Source organism: Mirounga angustirostris, unplaced genomic scaffold (genome assembly GCF_029215605.1).
Source record: "Mirounga angustirostris isolate CCGP_5_RB_7025 unplaced genomic scaffold, mMirAng1.0.hap1 SCAF_11, whole genome shotgun sequence".
NCBI lineage: Eukaryota > Metazoa > Chordata > Mammalia > Carnivora > Phocidae > Mirounga > Mirounga angustirostris.
The window spans coordinates 57,678,744-57,702,962 of record NW_026991719.1 but is presented as its reverse complement, the minus strand read 5'-3'; the positions used below and the strand labels follow the sequence as shown (position 1 = coordinate 57,702,962).

Sequence of the window (24,219 nt, the reverse complement as noted above, 5' to 3'; positions counted from 1 at the left end):
AAAGGCCTGATTTTCTTAGCATACAAAAAGCTTCTACAAAGCAATAAGAAAAAGAGAAATAGAAAACTAGGCAGACGACATGAGCAATATACACATATATTCACATACACACAAAGGAAATACATGTAACTTTGAAACATATTAGAAAGAAGCTTAACCTTACTCATGATAAAAAGATCATGTTAAAAATACAATGAGATAACACTCTTTTCCAGTAGAAATGGCAATATCAGAAAGTTTGACAATACATTGTTTTGGCAAGGGTGGGGTGAAACAGACACTTTTGTATTTTGTTGTTGGCATTGTAAATTGGTATAACTTTGGGAAGGCGACTTATCAAAAACTTTTAAAGCCTTTTTATTGGTAACAAAACCCAACTCCAATAGGCTTAAACAATAAAGAGGATTTATGGGTTCATACAAATGCAAATTCCAGGGGATGAGAGAACTCTGCAGTTGATTTGATTCCATGGATCAACAATATCACCAAGGACCTAATTTCTTTCTGTCAGATCTGTCTTCCAAAGTGTGAACTTCATCATAGATTTGACTTCCTTCTTGGTAGCAAAAGGGCTGTAGCATTTGAAGGCTTCAAATCAGCCATACCACACTGTCCAAAAGAAGAGACAAAGTTGGCTTCTGTTATCTGTCTCAGACGAGCAAAGAACAAAACCAAAACCAAAAACCTTCTCCCAAATATTTCAACAAACATCATCTAACATTTCATTAACTTGAATTGGGTCAATGGCTCATTCCTGAGCAATCCCCTTGACAGGACAGTGGTTTGCACTCATTGGCTATGGCCTGGGTAGTCAGAACCAATCACTAAGGCATGGGGGATGGGCTTACCCTGATTGGGTTAGGAGGGTGGTACACCCCAGCCAGAAGCTGGGGCTGAGATCAATTCCACCCCTTCAAACTTTATGACCATTAAACAATGGGGAAGATGCAGAATGGATTTGGGGCAGGGAATCACATCAGCCACTAACCACTTTGATCCACGAACCATACTTCTAGGAATTTATCCTATAAACATACTGTCAAATGTATACAAATAAGTGTGTTCAAGGAGATTGTAATAACGGGATATTGAAAACAATGAAAATACCTGGAACTGGTTAAATAAATGATATAACCATAAAAAAGAAAAGGCAGCTGTAAATGTATTATGACACAATCTCAAAGATATGTTAAATGAAAAAAGCAGAGTGAATAGCCTGCTGCCATTTGTGAAAAAAAAAAGAGAGAAGAAATGGATATAGATACATAGATATAGATAGATTTTTAAGGGGAAGGGGGAAAGTAAACTTGTTTTCATCAAAGTATCTGCCAGATAGAGATATCCAAACACATGTGCACACACATACACCCATTTATACTTGCATTTGCATGATATGCACAGAATGTATCTGGAAGATTCATGAGAAACTGACAATAGTGGTAGTCTGGAAAGGGAACCAGGGGAACTAGGGACTAGGAGTAGGGGTAATATATAAATTTCATTGTATATCCTTTCATATTGCTTGAATTTTCTTACCATGTGCATGTATTTTTAGTTAAAAAATATGTATTAACTACATGTTTCTATGTGTTACCTGTCAGATCAGCAAAGATAAAAATATTTGTTAATAGTTGGCAAAGATGTTGGGAAACAGGCCCTCGCATATATTGTTATTTAATATAATACATCCTCTTTGAAGGCAATTTGGCATTATTTATTAAAACTAATAATGCACAGGGCACGTGAGTGCCTCAGTCAGTTAAGGGCCCAACTCTTGATTTCGGCTCAGGTCATTTTCTCAGGGTTGTGGGATCAAGCCCCACATCAGGCTCCACGTTCAGTGCGGAGTCTGCTTGTCCCTCTCCCTCTGCTCCTCTCCCCTCTCTCAAATAAATAAATAAATAAAATCTTCAAAAAATTAATAATGCACATCATCTTTCACCTAGCACTCACAACATATCTAAGATTTTATCCCACCGATATACTTACACATATTGGCAAAGATACATGAATAAATATGCAGTGTTTGTAGTAACAAAAGACTGAAAAAAAAAAAACACTTAAATGTCCATCAGTAGAGGACTGGTTAACTAAATTATGATATATCCATAAAATGTAAGTTAATTTAAAGAAGGTAGAATTCTACACAACAATGAAAAAGAACTACTGATATATTCAACAACATAGATGAAGCTCACAGAAAATGCTGAATGAAAGAAGTTAGAGGCAAAAAGAGTACATACCCTTTATATGAAATTCAAATATAGGCAAAACTAATCTATGACCATAGAAGTCAGAATGTAGTTAATCCTGGGAGTGGGTAAAAAGAGGGAGCACAAGGAGCCAGCCTTCTGTGGTGCTGGAAATGTTCTATATTTAGACCTGGGGGGAGGTTACATAAATGTATATGCATATAAAAATATATACTTAAGATACATGCATTTTACTAAAATGTAAGTTATACCTCAATACATGAAAAAAAGGAATGAACTGGGGCACCTGGGTGGCTCAGTCGATTAAGCAGCTGCCTTGGGCTTGGGTCATGACCCCAGGGTCCTGGGATCGAGCCCCACATCAAGCTCCCTGCTCGGCAGGAAGCCTGCTTCTCCCTCTACCACCCCCCTGCTTGTGTTCCCTCTCTCAGTGTGTCTCTCTCTGTCAAATAAATAAAATCTTTTTAAAAAAGGAAAAAAGAGAAAGGAATGAGGTAGATTATACAGTGATATGGAATGAATTTCAAGATATATTTTTAAGTGTGTACAGATATATATATCTCCATCCATATACATATATATGGTACACTGAGAGTAAAGTATAGGAAACGATGAATAACCACAACTCTGCTGGGTAAGTTCTGGAGCAGACTTTTGCTCTGAAGTCTTCTGATCTCTGGTGGCCTACAGCTTAAGTTTGTTTGTTTGAGAGAGAGTGAGCGGGAGGGAGAGGGAGAGAATCTGAAGCAGAACCACCCCAGCCCCGCCCGGCACTGAGCACAGAGCACGATGCAGCCTGATCCTACCACTGCGAGATCATGACCTGAGCCAAAACCAAGAGCCAGATGCTTAACCAACTGAGCCACCCACGCACCCCCCTACAGCCTAAGTTTAAAAGGCCCCATGCTTACAGGTGATGTCCAACTGGAGTTCAGGTGAGGAATAGAGAAAACAGTGGAACAGCAGTATTTGAAGAAAAAAATAGCTGAGAATTGGTGAAAGATGCCAATCTCCAAGATTCAGGAATCCCAAACATGAAAAAGAAACAAAGAAAGAAATCCCCACCTAGACACATTGTAGTGAAACTTCAGAACATCAAAGAGAATATCTTAAAAGGAGCAAGAGATTTGTTACCTACTTATAAAAGTATACAACACTACCTATGACATATTCTAGCCCCCCAAAAGAGGAAAAAAATAGAACCGGAATCTAAATCTAATCAAGCCTTAGATCTAATCAATATTCAGGAAATAAAAAGAACAGGGGAACACCACCACAGGGATGCAATCACTAAAATCCATTCTATAGGAAGCACTACAGGATGAACCACCCAGTTTCTTCAACAAGTAAATCCCATGGGAGAATAAAAGGAGGGGGAGAAGGAGGGGGCACCTATAGATTAAGAGATTTACGAAACATCAACCAATTGCAGGGGCGCCTGGGTGGCTCAGATGGTTAAGCCTCTGCCTTCGGCTCAGGTCACGATCCCAGGGTCCTGGGATCGAGTCCCGCATCGGGCTCCCTGCTCAGCGGGGAGCCTGCTTCTCCCTCTGCCACTGCCTCTCTCTATCTCTCTCTCTGACTCTCATGAATAAATAAAACATTTAAAAAAAAAAAAAAGAAACATCAACCAATTGCAATGTATAGTCCTCATTTGGAACCTGACAATCCTTGACAACAAACTCAAAATAAACACATAAATGTTTATGTTTAATAAAAGTCCTTATATTTTAGAGATACATACCAAAATGTTTATGGATAAAATGAAGTAATACGATGTCTGATATTTGCTTCAGAATAACCTTGGTGTGCAGGTTGGGGAGCAGGTCTTAGGGGAATATAGATGAAACAAGATTGGCCATGAGTTAATAATCACTGAAGCTGGGTGACAGGTACATGGGGATTCAGTATACTATTTTCTTTACTCTTGTATGTTTGAAATTTTCCATAATGAAAGTAGGAAAAAAAAGCTAAAAAGAAAAGATAGATTACCTACAAAGAAATGACTGACAGCTGATTTATCAACAACAACAACAACAACAACAACAACAAACCCACAGGGTTTAGAAGGTGTTTATAGTACAACACTCTTTGTGTACAAAATAACATATTCACATACATATTTTTTCACATATATTCTTATATCTGCATTGATTTATTTCTGGTAGTTCACATAAAAATCGTTAATAGGAATAGCTTCTCAGTAAGGGATTGGGAAACTGGGGAATAGAGATGGGCATCTCTTCACCTACTCTTTTATACTATTTGAATTTTTTAGCTTGTGTTTGTAGTACCTTAAAAATATTTTCTCAGTAGGCTAGGAACAAGAGAATTTATAACTTGATAGAGTATAGATAACAATGACAACCATCATACTCCATAGCGAAATATTAGTGGCATTCACCTTGAAGTCAGAACAAATCAAGAATACTCACCTGTTTTTACAAATACCACTACTCAACATTCTTCTACAGGTTCTAGTGAAAACATTAAAAGAAGATAAAAGTTATAAATATTGTAAAGGAAGAGTCATAAAATGTCCTTGTTTACATGGGATATATAATCTAAGAAAATCAACTGAGAAATAATTAAACAGGAAGAGTTTGTTTGAAATCAATAACTTCTCTATAAAAAATTTCTTTATATTAAAATATCCAATTAGAAAATATAATGGGGAAAAAGATCCCATTCATAGTAATGGAAAAAAATGACAGAATTAAATCCAACAAGGAATGTACAAAAAGGAGTGCCTGTCTGGCTCAGTCAGTAGAGCATCTGACTCTTATCTTAGGGGTTGTAAGTTCAAGCCCCACGTTGGATGTAGAGATTACTTAAAAATAAAATCACACAGAAAAGATATGTATAAAACATTTATATGAATAAAACTATAAAATATTGGGCGCCTGGGTGGCTCAGTCGGTTAAGCGACTGCCTTCGGCTCAGGTCATGATCCCAGGGTCCTGGGATCAAGTCCCACATCGGGCTCCCTGCTCTGCGGGGAGCCTGCTTCTCCTTCTCCCCCTCCCCCTGCTGGTGTTCCCTCTCTCACTGTGTCTCTCTCTGTCAAATAAATAAATAAAATCTTTAAAAAAAAAAAATAGAGCCTGGCCTATAGAACCATTATTATTAAAAAAAAAAAAAAAACAACTATAAAATATTGCTGAAGGCTATATGCAATATTCCTCAATAAGAGGTTTTACAATTGAAAAAAATTTCAAATAACTATAAATTTCCATAACAATCTCATTGGGATTGGGGGGGGTAGGGTGTGAATACCAGACAAGTTGGTTCTGAAGTTTATCTGAAAGAATATACAGAAAAAGCCAAGAAACTTTTAAAAGATAGAAAAAAGAAATAAGGGAAGACTTGCCTACCAGATATAAAATTACTATATAAAGGTGTGATATGCTTCAAGAATAGACAAGCAGGGGTGCCTGGCTGGCTCACTTGGTAGAGCATGAGACTCTTGACCTTGGGGTTATGAATTGGAGCCCCATGTTGGGTGTACAGAGTACTTTAAAAAATAAAAAATAAGAAAGAATAGACAAACAAGTGGAACTGAATAGAGACGCAGTTACATGTGGGAATTTATTTTTTAAAGTAATCTCTATACCCAAGTTGGGGCTCGAACTTACGAATTTAGTATGACAAATACAGCATTTCAGAACCCTTCTGAGACACCACTAAAAGTATACTAATATACAAAATATGTCAAACACAAAGGACAAAAAGTTCCAGGTGTTCTCTAGAAGCAGGAAAGCCATTTGAGAAATGGTACCTGAAATAGTAGCTAGGAAGAAATTCTGGCCTAGTGCAAAGGATACAGAGCCACCCAGGGGATGCCTGGGTGGCTCCGTAAGTTAAGTGTCCAATTCTCAATCTCAGCTCAGGTCTTGATCTCAGGGTTGTGAGTTCAAGCCCCGCATTGGGCTCCACGCTGGGCATGGAGCCTACTTAAAAAAATTGAAGAAAAAAAAAAGGATACAGATGAGAAGGGGCAATTTTACCACTAAAACTATGGAAAGGCTTCAGGATCCAAGAAAACAAGAAAATGAGCATGACACATGGGGCTGAAAACTAAGTTAATTCGTTTAGTTTGTTTGTTTATTTATTTAATATTTTTTAGAGAAGCAGGCTCCCTGCCAAACAGGGAGCCCAATGCGGGACTCAAACCCAGGACCCCAGGATCATGACCTGAGCCAAAGGCAGACACTCAACCAACTGAGCCACCCAGGTGCCCCTGAAAACTAAGTTTAATTGAAAGTCTGTATATGAATATTTAGTAAAAAAGAAAAATGCTCACCCTTTGTTTTTTATTTTTATTTTCTTAAAAGATTTTATTTGACAGAGAGAGACAGCGAGAGAGGGAACACAAGCAGGGAGTGGGAGAGGGAGAAGCAGGCTTCCCGCTGAGCAGGGAGCCCCAGGGGGGGGCTCAATCCCAGGACCCTGGGATCATGACCTGAGCCGAAGGCAGACGCTTAATGACTAAGCCACCTAGGCGCCCCTCACCCTTTGTTTTTTTAAAAGATTTTATTTATTTGAGAGAGATTGCAAGTGGGGGATGGGAAGAGGTAGAGAGAATCTCAAGTAGACTCCCTGCTGAGCACGGAGCTCCACTTGGGGCTTGATCCCACGACCCTGAGATCATGACCTGAGCCGAAATCAAGAGTTGGATGCTTAACCAACTGAGTCACCCAGCTGCCCCTCACCCTTTCTTGTAATCAGAGGAAATGCAAAATAAAAATGAGATACCATCATTTGCACATCTGGTTGATAAATATTTTTTAATTGATAACAAAGTATTGATGAGGTTATTGGGAAAACTGGTACCTCATACATTGCTGGATGGCCATGTAAATTGGAATAGTTTTTGTGGAGGGAAATTGAATAGTACCTATTAACATATTTTACTTCTTTAAAAGATTTTATTTATTTATTTGAGAGAGAGAGAACACAAGCAGGGCGAGCAGCAGAGGGAGCAGGAGAGGGAGCAGGAGAAGCAGGCTCTCCACTGAGCAAGGAGTCTGATGTGGGGCTCGATCCCAGGACCCCGGGATCATGACCTGAGCTGAAGGCAGAAGCTTAACCCACTGAGCCACCCAGGTGCTCCCCTATTAATATTTTTAAATATTTATTTATTTATTTATTTATTTATTTATTTATTTATTTTAAGGTTTTATTTATTTGCCAGAGAGAGGGAGAGAGACAGAGCACACACACAAGCGGGGGGGGGGGGCAGCAGGCAGAGGGAGAAGCAGGCTCCCCGCTGAGCAAGGAACCCAATGTGGGAAGGAGCCCGATGTGGGACTCATTCCCAGGACCCTGGGATCATGACCTGAGCTGAAGGCAGATGTTTAACCGACTTAGCCACCCAGGCATCCCTTAAATTTATTTTTTAAGTAATCTCTACACCAATGTGGGGCTCGAACTCATGACCTGAGATCAAGAGTCATGTGCTCTTCTGACTGAGCCAGCCAGGCTCCCCTCTATTAACATTTTAGATATATAAAAATGTATATGTCTTCTTTAGATATATAAGATATATAAAAATGTATATGTCTTCTTTTCAGCAATTCCACTTCTAAGAATCTATCTTTAAGAAATATTAGCACAAATAGTAAAGATACATGTAAAATGATTCTCATTGCTGCATAATTTGTAATGACAAAAAACTGGAAACAACCTAAGTGTCCATCAGTAGGGGAACAGATAGATAAATTATAGCATATATGTACAATCAAGTACTATGCAGCACAAAAAAGAATGTCAGAGATCTATACATATTGACATGGAAATATCTTCAAGGACTATAGAGGACATATTTAATGACTAAGCAAGCAATGGAAAAATATTATAGAATGATTTCAAATTGGCCAAAAAGAAAAAACAAATTTCTCCATATGTATATAGATAGCCACTTGGACTTTTACTATGTCCCTACATGTTATATGCCAATATGTTTGCAAATGCATAGAAAATGTTTGAAAGGATACACACCAAACTAACAGTGACTTCCTCTGAAGGATAAATTTAAGGGTTCAAATATTTTATTTTCCATTTTATTCACTTTTGCAGTTTTTGTTTTTTTAGAGATGAAAGTTGAATATTTAAGTCTCACATTGATGAAGATGATACTCAAATCTATTTTCAGTGCTGGCTTTTCTCATGAATTCTAATTTTGTATTTACAATTAACTTCCTACTAGCATTTCTAGTCATATTTTGCCATAATTTCAAACTCATATCTAAAATAAAATTATCAGAATATTCAAATATTAGCTCTAGTTCCCACTTCTATTTTTGTTAAAAGCACTAGCCTTCTACCTATTACTTAAACTTGAAGCCTTGGAGTAGTCATCTTATACCATTCCATCCCATATCAGAAAAAAAAAAATCACCAAGTCCAAGGTTTGTTTCTTCTTTTTAAATAATATCTTATGTGTCTCTTTCTTGTCTATTCTTTGCCACTCTAATCCAGGCCCGTCATTCAACAAATATTTATTGAGCATGTATTATATATGTGCTAGGCAGTTTTAGGTTCTGGGAATAGTGCATAAATACAGACTTATATTCTAGTGAGAGAAATAATGTACAAATAAAAAACTGATTATGCATTAATAGTGTTAACATTTTTATAATGCTTATCCTATACCAGACACTGTACTAAGCTCTTTAGATATGTTAACTCATTCAATACTACTAATGACCTTCTGATCTAGGCACTGTTTTGTTTTTTTTTAAAGATTTTATTTATTTGACAGAGAGAGATAGCGAGAGCAGGAACACAAGCAGGGGGAGTGGGAGAGGGAGAAGCAGGCTTCCCGCGGAGCAGGGAGTCCGATGCGGGGCTCCATCCCAGGACCCTGGGATCATGACCTGAGCCGAAGGCAGACACTTAACGACTGAGCCACCCAGGTGCACCTCTAGGCACTGTTATTAATCCCATTTTACAGTTGGGGAAACTGAGGCACATAGATCTTAAGTAGTCAAGATTTGAACCCAGGCAGCCTGATGTTATAGTTTGTCCTCTTAACTGTTAATGCTATACTGTTTCTCATGTAAAGAAACCTCAGTTGATGATAAAGGCTATGGGGAAAATCAAATGGTGTAATGTGATAGTAACGTGGACAGTAGGTGCTAATTTAGAGGGGATGGTCAAGAAAGGCCTCTGAGCTGTGATTTTTTTTTTTTTTTGGTGGAAGAACTTGAGCAGTTTGACCTGTAAAGCTTCTACCTGTGGATTTTGCTGATTACCCAGGCATTGTGCAGTTCCTGTCTATTTCCTACAAATTGGCAGCTGGATCCAAAGACTAAATCAAACTCGGGTTCCATCTCTTTGGTATGACTATTGGATGGATACAGTATCTGTTTTCTCTTTATAATCTTAGAAGCCGTTGATGCTTACTATTTATATCTATTTATCAAGGATTGCCAAAAAGTGATGTTCTGATTTTATTATTTCTTTTCATTCATTGGAATACTTTTGTAAAAAGACATATCACCCCATCTATTTTGTTACCCAGTTCAGATGGGAAAGGCAGGATAAATGCTTGATTCTCTCCCTTTATTGATTAATTTTCAAGATAATGAATTGGTTACCTATCACGAGCTGAGACATGGATAACAAGAAGGAGCCAGCTATTCAAAAACCTGGAAGGAGACTATTCCAGGCAGGGGGATCAGATATTACAGAGGCACTGAGGAGGGAGTGAGTTGTGTAAGTTCAAGAAACACAGAACAGCACAGCCATATTACTTTCATTCTTACCTGTGGAACTATCTTGTTACAGACTGATTATGTCCCCTTATAATTCATATATTGAAATCCTACCCCCCCCAATATGATGGTATTAGGAGGTAGGGCCTCTGGGAGGTAATTAGGATTAGATGAGGTCATAAATAAGATTAATACCCTTTTAAGAGTCATGAGACAGCTTGCTTCCTCTCTCTGCTCTCCACCTAGTAGAGGGCCCTCATCAGAACTCAACTGTGTTGGTACTCTGATCTCAGACTTCCAGCCTCCAGAACTATGAGAAATAAATCTCTGTTGTTTATAAACTACCCAGACTATGATACTTTGTCATAGCAGCCTGAACTAAGACATATCTCTTACATCTATGACTCTCTCCTCCATTCTTACTATCATGCCCACTTAGTCTAGGGTCTTAGCTTTCTCCCCTGGACCACTGCCAATTATCTTCAATTAGTTTCACTGCCTCTAAGTATCTCTTCCATCCTACTCAATTAACTCTTTACTCATCAAAAGTTTTCAATTCAGTGTATAACTATTTTTGGTGATAATGCATCTATAATTTTATAACAGATGTCACTGGCAAAATAGGATTCATTTGTGGAGGGAGGGAGGTGTTTGCTAGAAAGTACTGCTGGAACACCAAAGAACACGGGCTTTGTAGTCAAGACCTAGATTTCTGTCCCAGGCTCTGACACTTGATAGCTGTGTGACCTAGGGAAAATTATGTAATCCCCCTGAAGCTCAATTTCCTCATTTTATAAAAATGGTAATAAGGGCACCTGGGTGGCTCAGTCAGTTAAGCGTCTGCCTTTGGCTCAGGTCATGATCCCAGGGTCCTGGGATTGAGCCCCGCGTCGGGCTCCCTGCTTCTCCCTCTCCTCCCAGCTTGTGCTCTCTCTATCTCTGTTTTTCTCTCTCTCAAATAAATAAATAAAATCTTTTTAAAAATTACAATAATAATGCTTTTAATATACTGTTTTGAGAATTAAATATATTCTCATTTGAGATACATGTATATATTATATAGAGACAGAAAAAGATAACAGGGGCGCCTGGGTGGCTCAGTTGGTTAAGCGACTGCCTTCGGCTCAGGTCATGATCCTGGAGTCCCGGGATCGAGTCCCACAACAGGCTCCCTGCTCGGCAGGGAGTCTGCTTCTCCCTCTGACCCTCCTCCCTCTCGTGCTCTCTCTCATTCTCTCTCTCGCAAAAAAAAAAATAAAAATTTATTGAAAAAGATAACAGAATAGACAGATTTATTACAGAGCTTAGATCACATTAAAGGCTCAATAAAGAGTAGTTTAATTTTTTGCTACTCCTCCCACCATGCCTCTTGCAGAAGCTCCAATTTCAGTGATGAATTCCACCTTAAAACCCCTGTTCTAGAGCCATTTGAGAATATCCATAACCTAAGGACCCCAGTGGAGTCCTAGAAGAGTCCCTTTGACAAGCCTATCTGGGAACCAATGAGTCCCTTGGTTAATCATTCATATCTCACACTGATGAAACACTTCTCCAAACAACTGGTTTGTCTCTGATCTCTTCAACTCTAATCTCAGTGGAACCCCTAGGTACTTTATCTCTCACTTCATCCAGATCAGTTATCTCCCAGTTACACCAGATTCAGTGTTATGGTCCTTGGGATCCCTGCTTTCACTGTCCCCTTTCTTCCTTTCTGCTCCCCAAATCCCAGAACACTGCTACAGGGAGAACCGAGCAGACCAATATAAATTCATGCTGTCCAATATCAACTTGGCCCTTGCAGCTGCTCAGCAATTCCTTTATTTGTCTCATATGTTCCCTGGCACTCTCCCCACAGAGGCTGTTCCAGACCCTCCTCATTCTACTCAATCTCCCTGCTTCTATTTCTACCGAATTCATAGTAGACACTTTCATCAGTGTCTCTCCTGCAATAAATCAGTAATATCTTTCTCCCTTCCAGCCCTGTCCTCTAGCCATCCAATTCCCTTCCTGGAAAAGCAATCAATATTCTTCTTTTTTTTTTTTTTTAGGTTTTATTTATTTATTTAGAGAGAATCTCGAGCAGACTGCGTGCTGAGTGCAGAGCCCGATGCAGGGCTCAATCCCTATGACCCTGAGATCACGACCTGAGCCGAAACAAAGAGTCAGATGTCTAACCAACTGAGCCACCCAGGCGCTCCAAGCAATTAATATTCTTGATCTCTTATTTATCCTTTTAGAGATATTTTATGATTCTACAAGCAAAAATATGGAAAACAAAGAACTTGCACTGGTCATTAAAGATAAATAGGATTTGGATATGTGGAGACAAAGGAGATGATATTCCAAACAGAGGAAACATCCTGGGCAAAGGCACAGAGGTGGGAACGAATGGAAAAGATATATTTAGAAAACAGGGTATAGCAAGTAGAGTAATCCCTGAGAAATAATCCCAACTGCTACCTCAAGTACTACATCTCCTTTTCCAGTTCTGACTTCAGCCTGATCACCACTTCCTTGCCTGTCCTGCTCTACATACCAGCAGAGTGGAAATCTGACACTGCACGGCCCCTCACCCATCCTATCTTGCCTGGACCTCCGTTACTATTTATTGAGCTCTGACCCCAACCATCTGTTTCAGTACTGCTAAAGAGTCCTAGCTCTTTCCTGAGTCGCTTGCCAAGCCAGACACCTTCCACTTATTTGGTCACACGGACAATTTCCCCACCCCACTGAAAATAGGACAATGAATAAAAAAGATGCATTGTACAGACACTGATTTTACCAATATATACAACAGAGGTCAAGGAAATATTTTAAACTGTACAGCAGAGATGCAATCAGCAAAACCCAGACAAACCTCTACTGAAAAATAATCTGATTTCCTCAGTAAAAAATTGCAAGGAAAAAAAGAGATGAAAGGGAACCTTTAGTTTAAAAGTAACATATGGGGTGCCTGGCATACGACTCAATCTCTGGGTCATGAGTTCAAGCCCCACAGTGGGCGTAGAGCTTACTTAAAAAAATAGATAAAAGTGACATACAATACATATCCACCAATCACAATGTGTAGGCTTTATTTGGATACTGATTCAAAGAAAAAAGCTGTAAAAAATTCTTTTGACATTTATGAAACTATTGGAAATTTAAATACTGATTGGCACTTAATGATATTAAAGGGAATATTGCTTGTTTATGTGTGCTAATGGTATTACAACTATGATTTTTTTTTTTTAAAAAAAAAGGATCCTTACCTCTTAATGATACATACTAAAATATTTAAGTATGAAATGATATCATGTCTGGGATATGCTCCAAAATAATATGGAAAGGAGATAGATGAAACGAGTGTGTGAAAGTTGATACTAGTTGAAGCTGAGTGTTTGGTAAATGGGGATTCATTATACTATTCTGTCTACTTTTGTACATGTTTTAAATTCCCTAAAAAAAAAAGTTTTAGAACAATGTTATTGAACTGTCAAGCATCTCATGAAAGCGTGTATATTAGTCTGAAGGAGTGGAACCGGAGGAGCTGGAATTTGAGAAGAGGAAGATCAGGGAACAGCCTCTGTGGGGAGAGTGCCAGGGAACGTATGAGACAAATAAAAGGGTTGCTGAGCAGCTGCAAGGCCAAGTTGATATTGGACAGCACGAATTTATATTGCTCTGCTCGGTTCTCCCTGTAGCAGTGTTCTGGGACTTGGGGAGCAGAAACGGAGAAAGGGGACAGTGAAGGCAAGGATCCCAGAAATAGTAACTCTGATCTGGTGCAAAAGTTTTTTGGAAAGGTGTTACATCAGTATGAGATATCACTGATCCACCAAATGCTTTGCTGGTTCCTAGATAGGCTTGTCAAAGGGACTCTGCTAGGCTAGAGTGGCTTGGTGTTATGCTTCTCTTCTAAGACCCCTCTTCTAAGACCTCAGTTGGGTCCTTAGGTTTTGGATATTCTCAAATGGCTCTAGGACAGTTCTCAGCAATGACTGAGTTTTAATCAGTAGCTATGTTACTTCAAGCAAGCTATTTCCTGCCCTGAGTCTTGGTTTCCTCATCTATAAAAATTTGGGATAATAATACCTACCTCACAGAGCAGGTGTGAGGATTAAGTAAAATAATGTGGGTAGAAGTGGTTAGCACAGTGGCATTCTATACATGATGCTTCATTCCTTCAGCAGGTGAATACAATCTCCCTTAATCCTAGAGCTGAGGCAATGGTATGTTAAATATGTTATCACTCTGTGGACTAGCAAAACCTGACTGTCAAGAAAATCCTATTTTCGGGCGCCTGGGTGGCTCAGTTGTTTAGCGTCTGCCTTCGGCTCGGGTCACAGTCCCGGGGTCCTGGGATCGAGCCCCGTGTCGGACTCCTTGCCCAGCGGGAAGCCTGCGTCTCCCTCTCCCACTCCCCCTCCTTGTGTTTCCTCTCTCACTGTCTCTCTCTCTGTCAAATAAATAAATAAAAATCTTAAAAAAAAAAAAGAAAATCCTGGGTGGCTCAGATGGTTAAGCATCTGCCTTCGGCTCAGGTCATGATCCCAGGGTCCTGGGATCGAGTCCCACATCGGGCTTCCTGCTCCTTGGGAGCCTGTTTCTCCCTCTGCTTCTCTCTCTCTCTCTCTCTCTGTCTCTCGTGAATAAATAAATAAAATCTTTTAAAAAAAATCCTATTTTCTTATTGAAACATTATAAAATTGGATATTGAAGATGTGTCCCTCCTCTCCAAGAGAAAAAAACACCCCAACTTTCCTAATAGTCTGAAGTGAAAGCTTTTGGTGAAGAGAAAGAGGAGTAATAGTAGTACTAACAATAGCAAACACTTATATAGTACTTACTATATATGCCAAACACTGTTCTAAATATGTGTTAGCTATTATTACTGTAATATACAAATCTGGACCTCAAAGGACAGATATGACCTAGAGATAAAAATGTGTGAGTCATCTGCATGTGGGTGGTATTTGAAGTCATGGGCATAATTGAAAATGTCTAGAAGAGTTATATATAAGAAGAGAGCAAGACTAGGGCTACATCCTGAGGAACTTCATCACTTGATGGCCAGGTAGAAAACGAAGAGCCGGCAAAGGAGACTGAAAGGAATGGCCAGAGAAGTAGGAGGACAGCCGAGAGGAGCCGTGGGTCATAGAAGCCAATGTATTAAATGTTATTTCAAGGAAGAAACTATCATGAGTGTCAATTTTTGCTTGTGAGATCAAGTAAGACAAGGACTAAAAAGTACCCATTGGATTTAGTGACTTGATGGCCCAAAGTGACCTTATCACTACAGACTGAGTGGGTTGGAAGTCAAATTAAAGTGTGTTTTGAAGGGAATAAGAAGGTGGAAATAGAAAATGAATAGTTATTTCAAGAAGTTCACTTATAAAGGAGAGAGAGGAGTTAAGTAGCAGTTGGAAAGGGTTATGTAGTCAAGGGAAATTGTTTTTGTAAAATCGGAGACTTGAGCATGTTTAAATGTCAATGAAAATATCCAATGAGAGGGAAAGGTTGAATAAACAGGAGAGAGAAAGGATAATTAATAGTATAAAGTTCCTGGGAAGGTGTGAGGGAACAGGATACAAAGTACAATGGGAAGAAATAAGAAGTGTAAAGGAGGTAAGGAGAGGATTTGTGCTAATGTGAATAGATATGTACATTTGATGGTGGGAAGTAGGGAAGTAAATGAGATAACACATGCAAAGCACTTAGCATAGTGTCTGGCATGTTAGTTTGTATGAGAAACAGTAGCTATGGTTATTGTTGTTGTTATTATTATTAATGTTATGCACCTGCTTGAAACTTTCTTACATTTTAGGCTTTGGACTATGTAAAATAAGTACATTACGTTATTAATTCTATAAACTTGAAATTTTATAGATCAAGTTTATATACAACAAGGGTTACTTTAACTTTTTGATTCCTCACCTTCATCCTCTCCAGGAAATCTGAGTAGTTGCTGGTCCCCTGATTTTGATAAGATAGAAAAAAGTTGTACATTTAAGATTAGTGCACTTTCTGCACTTTTCTATATGCATTCTACACCTCTAAATTTTTTTAATGTCCATCAAAGCCCCTATTGATGTCAACTCACCTGTAGAAAAATGACATTAAAAGTAGACCGCTGCCAGGGTTTGAAAGGATCTGAAAGGTTCAGGTCAAGGGGAAAACTTATTTGTACTTCAAATCCATATAACGAGAGCAGAGAAATGAGCCAGAAATGCTGAATTTCCTGGAAGTCCAGGAAGCCCCTTTAACTCTGATCAAACTTCTCTGTGAGGTTGAGATGCATTCCCTGGATGCATTCTCCAATATCCCCTAATCTTGCGTCAATCTCCAAATCCTCAGCCATGCTGTCCTGTGACCCCTTACCTTTGCTGCCCATGTCCGTTCTCCCACCTCCATCTTACTTCTAGCTCCCAATGAGACCTTATGTTCCTTGAATCTGAACTGAGAGAAAAGAGTGCTATGAAAAGAATTTGATGGGGTGCCTGGGTGGCTCAGTCATTAAGCGTCTGCCTTCGGCTCGGGTCATGATCCCAGGGTCCTGGGATCGAGCCCCGCATCAGGCTCCCTGCTCAGTGGGAAGCCTGCTTCTCCCTCTCCCACTCCCCCTGCTTGTGTTCCCTCTCTCACTGTGTCTCTCTCTGTCAAATAAATAAATAAAATCTTAAAAAAAAAAAAAAGAATTTGAGATCATTTTGAGGGCTTGGTGAAGCTTCCTAGTGTGAAGTTTCTTAGAGTTTGAATCTCCCAGATTCCTGGTCACCCTGTTGAGGGAGTAAATCTAATTCAAAGGAGACTCAAGAAAGAAATAATCACTCCTCTGATTAAGAATCTACATTTTAGGGGCACCTGGGTGGCTCAGTTGTTAAGCGTCTGCCTTTGGCTCAGGTCATGATCCCAGGGTCCTGGGATCCAGCCCCGCATAGGGCTCCCTGCTCCGCGGGAAGCTTGCTTCTCCCTCTCCCACTCCCCCTGCTTGTGTTCCCTCTCTCGCTGTGTCTCTCTCTGTCAAATAAAATCTTAAAAAAAAAAAAAAAAAGAATCTACATTTTAGGGGCACCAGGGTAGCTCATTTAAACGTCTGCCTTGGGGCGCCTGGGTGGCTCAGTTGTTAAGCGTCTGCCTTTGGCTCAGGTCATGGTCCCAGGGTCCTGGGATCGAGCCCCGCATCGGGCTCCCTGCTCGGCGGGAGGCCTGCTTCTCCCTCTCCCACTCCTCCTGCTTGTGTTCCCTCTCTCGCTGTGTCTCTCTCTGTCAAATAAATAAATAAAATCTTTAAAAAAATAAAATAAAATAAAATAAACGTCTGCCTTTAGCTCAGGTCATGATCCCAGGGTCCTGGGATCGAGCCCTGCATTAGGCTCCCTGCTAAGCTGGGAGTCTGCTTCTCCCTCTCTCTCTGTCCCTACCCCCTGCTCGTGCTATTGCTCAGGCTCACTCTTTCTCAAATGAGTAAATAAAAAATATTAAAAAAAAAGAATCTACATTTTTAAAAGGCCTATACTGCCTTTCTCTCTTTTTTACATTTTATTTTATTTAAAGATTTTATTTATTTACTTAACAGAGAGAGAGAGAGAGAGACACTGAGAGAGGGAACACAAGCAGGGGGAGTGGGAAAGGGAGAAGCAGGTTTCCCGCCAAGCAGGGATCCCGATGCGGGGCTTGATCCCAGGACCCTGGGATCATGACCCGAGCCGAAGGCAGTCGCTTAACCAACTGAGCCACCCAGGCGCCCCTTAAAATTTATTTTATTTAAATTCAATATAGTATGCTATGAGTTTCAGAGATAGAGTTTAATTCTAACTCTCTTTTAAATCATGTTCAAAATCCTTCATCTAGAATTTTAGCCTCCTCCCAATCTAGCTACACTCAACTAACTTTTTTGTTCCCTCCCTTAAACACATCCTCTGTCTGATATGTTAGCAGTGGTTCCAAACAGCAAAGGGACTAAGCTTGGAAAGAGTCTAAAGAGGAACATTTACTTTTTACTCTACATACTTCTGCACTGAGTATTTTACAGTGACAATGTATTACTTCTGGAATTTAAAATAAAACACAGAAAGTAAAATAAAACACCTTCCAGCCTCAGTTTGGCTCTCCCCACTCTTCCATACCCATCCAAATTTCTCATTCCAACAAATTTCCATTCAAAACGTGTCTCTTACCCCTTATATTTTTGGTCAATTGATTTTCAACTAGGGTGCTAAGACAATCCAATGGGGACAGAATAGCCTTCTCAACAAATGGTGCTGGGACAACTAGATACCCATATGCAAAAACATAAAGTTGGAATCCTACCTCATGCCACATATAAAAAATAACTCAAAATGGATCAAAGACCTAAATGTAAGAGTAAAACTATAAATCCCTTTGAAAACATAGGAGCGAATCTTCTTCATGACCTTGAATTAAGCAATGTTTTTTTTGGCTATGACATCAAAAATATAAGCAACCAAAGAAAAGATAAATTCTTCATATAAATAACTTCATAGAAGTTAAAAACTTTTGTGTACCAAAGGACACCATCAAGGAAGTAGAAAGACAAAACACGGAATGGGAGAAAATATTTCCAAGTCATATATCTGACAAGAGACTTGTCTCCAGAATATATTTAAAAAATTCGTACAACTCTGAGGCACCTGGGTGGCTCAGTCATTAAGCGTCTGCCTTCAGCTCAGGTCATGGTCCCAGGGTCCTGGGATCGAGCCCCGCATCGGGCTCCCTGCTCAGCGGAAAGCCTACTCCCTCTCCCACTCCCCCTGCTTGTGTTCCCTCTCTCGCTGTGTCTCTGTCAAATAAATAAATACAATCTTTAAAAAAAAATTCATACAACTCAATAAAAAGGCAAGCTAAGTTAACAAATGGGCAAAGGATTTGAATAGACATTTCTCCAAATAAGAACACAAATGGCCAATAAGCACATGAAAATATGCTCAACATCATTATCATTGGGGAAATGCAGTTAAAACCATAATGAAATTCCACTTCACACCCATAAAAAAAGGACAAATAACAAGTGTTATTGAGGATGTGGAGAAACTGGAACCCTTACACTGCTGATGGGAATGTAAAATGGTACAGCCTCTTTGGAAAACAGTCTGGCAGTTTCTTAAAAGGTTAAAGTTACCATTTGACCCAGAAATTATACTCCTAGGTATATATCCAAGAGAAGTGAAAACAAAAGTCCACATAAAAACTTGTATATAAATGTTCGTAGGAGCATTATTCAGAATAATGGAAACAACCCAAAGGTACCTCAATTGATGAAATAAACATAATGTGGTATATCCGCACAATGGAATATTATTCAGCCATAAAAGGAATGAGGTACTGATACACGTTACAACATGGAGGAACTGTGAAAACATATGCTAAGTGAAAGAAGCCTCTTACAAAAGCCCACATATTATATGATTCCAGTCATATGAAATATCCAGAACAGGTAAATCCATAGAGGCAGAAAGTACATTAGTGGTTGTCCACAGCTATGAGTTTTGGGGGGGGATACTGGTAGTGACTGCTAATGGGTATAGGGTTTCTTTTTGGAGTGATGAAAATTGATTGTGGTTGCACAACTCTGAGTATACTTAAAAAACACTGAATTTTACACTTTAAATGGGTGAATTGTATGATATGTGAATTGTATCCCAACAAAGCTGTTAAAAAATGTTCTTCCATGGAGCTTTCCCTTTCTACTATAGTCCACATTAATCACTCCACTCTCTCTCAACTCCTATAGCTCTTAATAACTGTACTGTACAATTTAACACTCAGTTAAGCTACCTGATAATGTTTATTATTATTTAATGTAGATTAGTCTGTCAGCCAGACTACAATTTTCCTGAGAGGAATAAATAAGTCTTCTGTTTCTCAGATAGCTCTAAACTGACTGATGAATCACTGGGGAAAAAAATAAATAAAAATAAAAAGTAAAAAAAAATAAAGTGTTATGGCTCTTCCTGAATATTAAAAAAAAAAAAAAGATAGCTCTAAACCACCTAACACACAACTGGGCACACAATAAGTACTCAGTAGATTACCTGGTGATTGTAAAGAACAGATTGAATGTACATGTGCTTGTTTTCACACACGTGTGTTAAAGACACACAGAAGCTGGGGGGAATGAAGACAATCTTACAGATAGTGAGGTGAGAGAACGACACTATGTGAAACTGCAGAATACAAGATTTATTTCAGGGAAAAAAACAGCATGGTTTGGACACTTTTGTTCTCCCCTCCTTCAGCCTGCTGCTGCTCAATGACACCACATGGCCAACCATATCCTGGTCTCTGAGATTCTAAGGGAACCACTGAGGTCCTATCTAGATACTTGACTGGTGTCACTATTCCCCCATTGCTTCCTCCTCTTCCTCCTCCTCTGTCCAGCTCAGATCATCATCTGAATCCTCAGATTCTTCCTCATCCATCTCTAACCCAACCCCTGCCTTAGCCTTCTCAGCTAGTGCATCAGGGTGCTCCAGCTGGGCCCAGGATCCTGGGTCAGCCTTGACCAAGGAGATTTCAACCCGAGATGGCATCAAGGAGACAGAGCTCTGCTCCACGTTTATGACCTGAGGAGGAGGAAAAGATAGAGGAACACAAGAAGAAGAAAATGAGGAAATCAAAGGGATTGGGGTCAGGGTGGGTGGTAATGAATGACAAAGAAAAATAAACAAATGTAAGGTGGGCAAAACAAGATAGGGGAGGAACAAAATGATATAGTAACAAAGAGAGAAAGAGGAAAGAAGGAGGAGAAGGAGGAGGGGAGAGAAAAAAGAGAAAGGGGGAGAAAGAATATCAAAGCAAATGAAGAGAAAACCTCCACTTTCCCACTATAATTCCTTCCCTCAAGACACCCTCTATTCATTCCAGTCTGGTCCTTCTTTTTACCCCATCTTCCTCCCCCTCCTGTGCCCCTTATCTTCACTTACCCCCCAGAGCTTCATCTGTGCCTGGAACACACGGTTACCATCAAAGACAATGTGGATATGGAGCTGAGAAAAAAGAATTACAGGGGTAGTAACAATCCTAGAAGGTCAGAACAAGCTATTACAACAGAGAACCAGGCCAGAGGTGTGAGCCCTATATCTACAGGTCAGCCAGATAGTCCTGACCTACTAGCTCTTCCTCTCAGGGGACTATGGAGCCCACATGTTTGCTGCATACAGCAACTCTGCCTGTAAAATTGTAGTATTACCCAATTCACCAGCCTCCCAACCAGCATCAGACATTCCTCACCTCAGTTTGACTGGCCTTCACCCAGTTGAACGCAGGAAGTGGAATCTGGCCATATACAGTCACCACTACTAAGGAATCTGTCTGGTGCCAATCATGACGGCAAGACGCTGGCAGCTAAAGAGAGGATGTGAAATGTGTGTGGTAAGAATGAACTCTTCACCCAAGGGAAGTTCTCAGGTGTGTCTAGAGAAGAGACACAGAATCTCAGAAAGATTAATACTACTTCATATGGCAAAGCCTCCAGGCTGTTGAGGATAAGCAGAATCTTATTTGGTCTGTACAAAAGGGAGGAGATAGAGAGCTTGGCCATGAGGTACATGGAGGGGTAATTATTTCTGGAATTGGGTTCTAATTAAAAGTTCAAGAAAGCTGGGCTTACCTGCTTCCCCCAGTCATGCCTACCAACTCTGCATCCTGGCTGTGCCAGGAATGCCCCAAAATCCAGGGTCTGGATGCCACAACAGCTCCAAGACTTCATCCTGAGGTAGGAGGATAATTCAACTGAATCTCCTTTCCCCTCCCCATGAGCTTCCACTCCCATATTATGATCAACAGTGGGAGAAACTGGCCTTATAGACCCTACCCAGTCCCCTCTCTCACCCCTCATGGAATCGAGGTGCTCCTGGGTGGTAGGTACATGGAGTAGCATCACTCTCAGGGCCTTGGTAAACCTAAGATGGGTAAAGGAGAATCAGAAGAATCAGGTCATTCTAAAGTATACCCCACATAGCCTCATATCTATACCGTCATCCCAGGTATAGCATCTCTCAGCCACATGCTTGTACCCCTTATAAGCTCTCACTCACAGCATCACATCCTGGATTCTGGCAGCTGGAACCAGTCCGGATCAGACTACTGTCAAGTCCTGAGCAAAGGAAACAGAGTCAGGAATCTATCTATTCCCTCCACCTAATTGCCACTTTCACTAAATTCCAGTCTGCAAAGCCTGTCCTACTAAGGACCCACTTACCTGCTCCAGGTTCCTGGTCTAATTCCTTCTGTTCCAATGCCATTTCCAGGGCTTGGGATATATTTAGTGGAAGCAGCTTTGGAGGCAACTCTGACCTAGGGGGTATGGGTGGGGTGATTTAGTTCTGACCCATTAACCATGATCATTAGCTCCAACACTCCCACCAGTTGTAATGGTGTCAGAGAAATCTGGTGAAAGTGGGGGCAGGGTTGGAAAAGTTGGGTAGCAACTCCATTGCCAATTATCTTCTTTGTGGACATCCCAAGTCCCTGAACCCTGGGGAAATCCCTAGGGCTTTTTTGCCCATCTATTCAGTTGCTCTCAATCTACATTTCTTTGCAGAACTGCATCATATCCTCGTCCTCTTCTAATTGTGGACCTAATGTGACTTTCTTCTGTTGCTCATGCTACTTCCACAAAATTAATTTATTCTCTACAGCCGTTTGGCTGTCAATACTGCATCTTTTTCTTGATGTAAAACTCATTTTAAAGCTTTTTTCCAAAGAGAAAAAAAAAATCAAGTCATTCTCAACAATCTCTCTTGTATTATAACTACGTATTTATGAGGGGCCATCTACTCTATTGACTTTAAATACCTATCCCATCACCCCCATACCAACCTTAAAGCAAAGACATTATTTCTGGATACAAATTTCCCCTAAGGTATAAAATATACACAAAACCCTGACACTTGGCCCTCCTCTTATCCCTAGTCCCCAAGCCCCAGTGACCCATTAATCACTTCTAGGAAGCTCCATGAATGTAGGAAAAACCCAGGGACTTCCTCCTCTTTACTTGGGCCTCTCCCGACGCAAAGTCTCTGCTGACTTTGGAATCGTATTCAGAGGTTTTTGCTCCTGAAGTGAACTGCTTGTGGCAGGCACCTCAGGTTGAGGAGCCTCAGGGAGCTTCTCAGCACAGTGTGGTCCCACAGTACAGCCCTAGTACAGATAAGGAAAGAAGGTTTAGGGATAGAATCCTTCTATTAGGGACAGAATCCAAGGAAGTAAATAATTTACCTTGATGTTTAAGAACTCAGAGAAATCTACAGTTCGCTTCCGGCAGCAGGACCAACCCTGATAACAAAAGACCCAGCTCAGCTTAGATTCCTGGCTATATTTCCTTTGGGAAATGCTCTTGCTATCCCCTCTTGCCTACTCCTCACCTTCAGTGCATCATGGAAGATTGGGACCCCAGGGTGATGGCAACAGGAATCTGTGGATACCAGCAGAAGGATCAAGGAAAGGCAACTATACCAAGTATCACTTCTCTTACGTCTTCCACAGATTTATATGCTCATGGTTTTTCTTTAGAACGTAAAAATAAGATTGAAGACCACCCAGACCAATTAAATTAGGTCAGATACACTAAATTTCTCTGCTCCTTTAACAGACTGCCCACAGCTGACCACTCCCCCAGCACTCACAAGAGCCCCCTGGCAAAATCAGAATTACTCACTCACCGGGAAGGTTGGCATTGGGGTCAAAGTGCTGCCCACAGCCTTTGTTATGGCAGAGTAGAGACATGGAGGACGTTGGTAGAATTACTGAAAGGGTATTTCAAGGAGTCTGGCTGCCGAGTGGGGAACACCTCTTAGTCTGGAGGCTTTTAGCTGTCTGCAAGGGCCAGCTGTTTCTATCTTTAGTTCAGGAGGCGTACACCTCCTAACATGGGCAAGGGAACTTCAACTGGTCTTCTCAACCAATAGGAGAGCGCTCAGGAGCATTTTAGCTCTGGGGCTCAAGAAAAAATGATCAGGCAGAGTAGGGCTTGGAACTTGGGTGAGGTCAGCTAACCACTGCTGAGACAGTTTTAGATTTACCAGGCCAATTCCAAGCCTCTGACATACCAGCAGCTGCTCAGAAATGAATCCCAATTTTGAGACCCCTCCCAGCTCAACGAAGGTACCCCAGTTCCTCCAACTCATTTTCTTCCTCTTTCAAAGCAGCAGCTTTCCTCTCATCCTCATTGCTTCTGTGTACCGCCAATAGCACCAATCTTTGTCAACCACAGAAGCCATAGTATGCATCCAACCTCCCCAAATTTGCCTAAATGGATGATTCAAACTTTTGAGCAAAAGGTAATA

General features: G+C 40.4%; 1 protein-coding gene across 11 annotated transcripts; it reads right to left on the bottom strand.

Moving 5' to 3' along the window:
• Positions 1–333: 333 nt before the first annotated feature.
• Positions 334–24,169, bottom strand: ITGB1BP2 (integrin subunit beta 1 binding protein 2). 11 transcript variants are annotated; one of them, XR_010406149.1, is made up of 15 exons: positions 23,596–24,169; positions 23,299–23,348; positions 23,153–23,209; positions 22,929–23,074; positions 22,134–22,228; positions 21,970–22,028; positions 21,764–21,834; positions 21,543–21,642; positions 21,164–21,277; positions 20,857–20,919; positions 16,014–16,063; positions 15,848–15,886; positions 4,649–4,690; positions 3,958–4,183; positions 334–609 (listed from the first exon to the last, which is right to left on the bottom strand). XR_010406149.1 is itself a non-coding variant. In XM_054508476.2 (14 exons), exons 1-12 carry the CDS (start codon positions 23,657–23,659, stop codon positions 15,850–15,852), a joined length of 906 nt encoding a protein of 301 aa, XP_054364451.1. In that variant the 5' UTR covers positions 23,660–24,169; the 3' UTR covers positions 334–609; positions 4,649–4,690; positions 15,848–15,849. The 11 variants fall into 11 exon arrangements, 7 of the variants coding, with proteins under 7 accessions (XP_054364451.1, XP_045735353.1, XP_064430306.1 ...); XR_010406148.1 differs by having other exon boundaries at positions 3,958–4,041; XR_010406151.1 differs by lacking the exon at positions 16,014–16,063.
• Between the last annotated feature and the right edge of the window lie 50 nt (positions 24,170–24,219).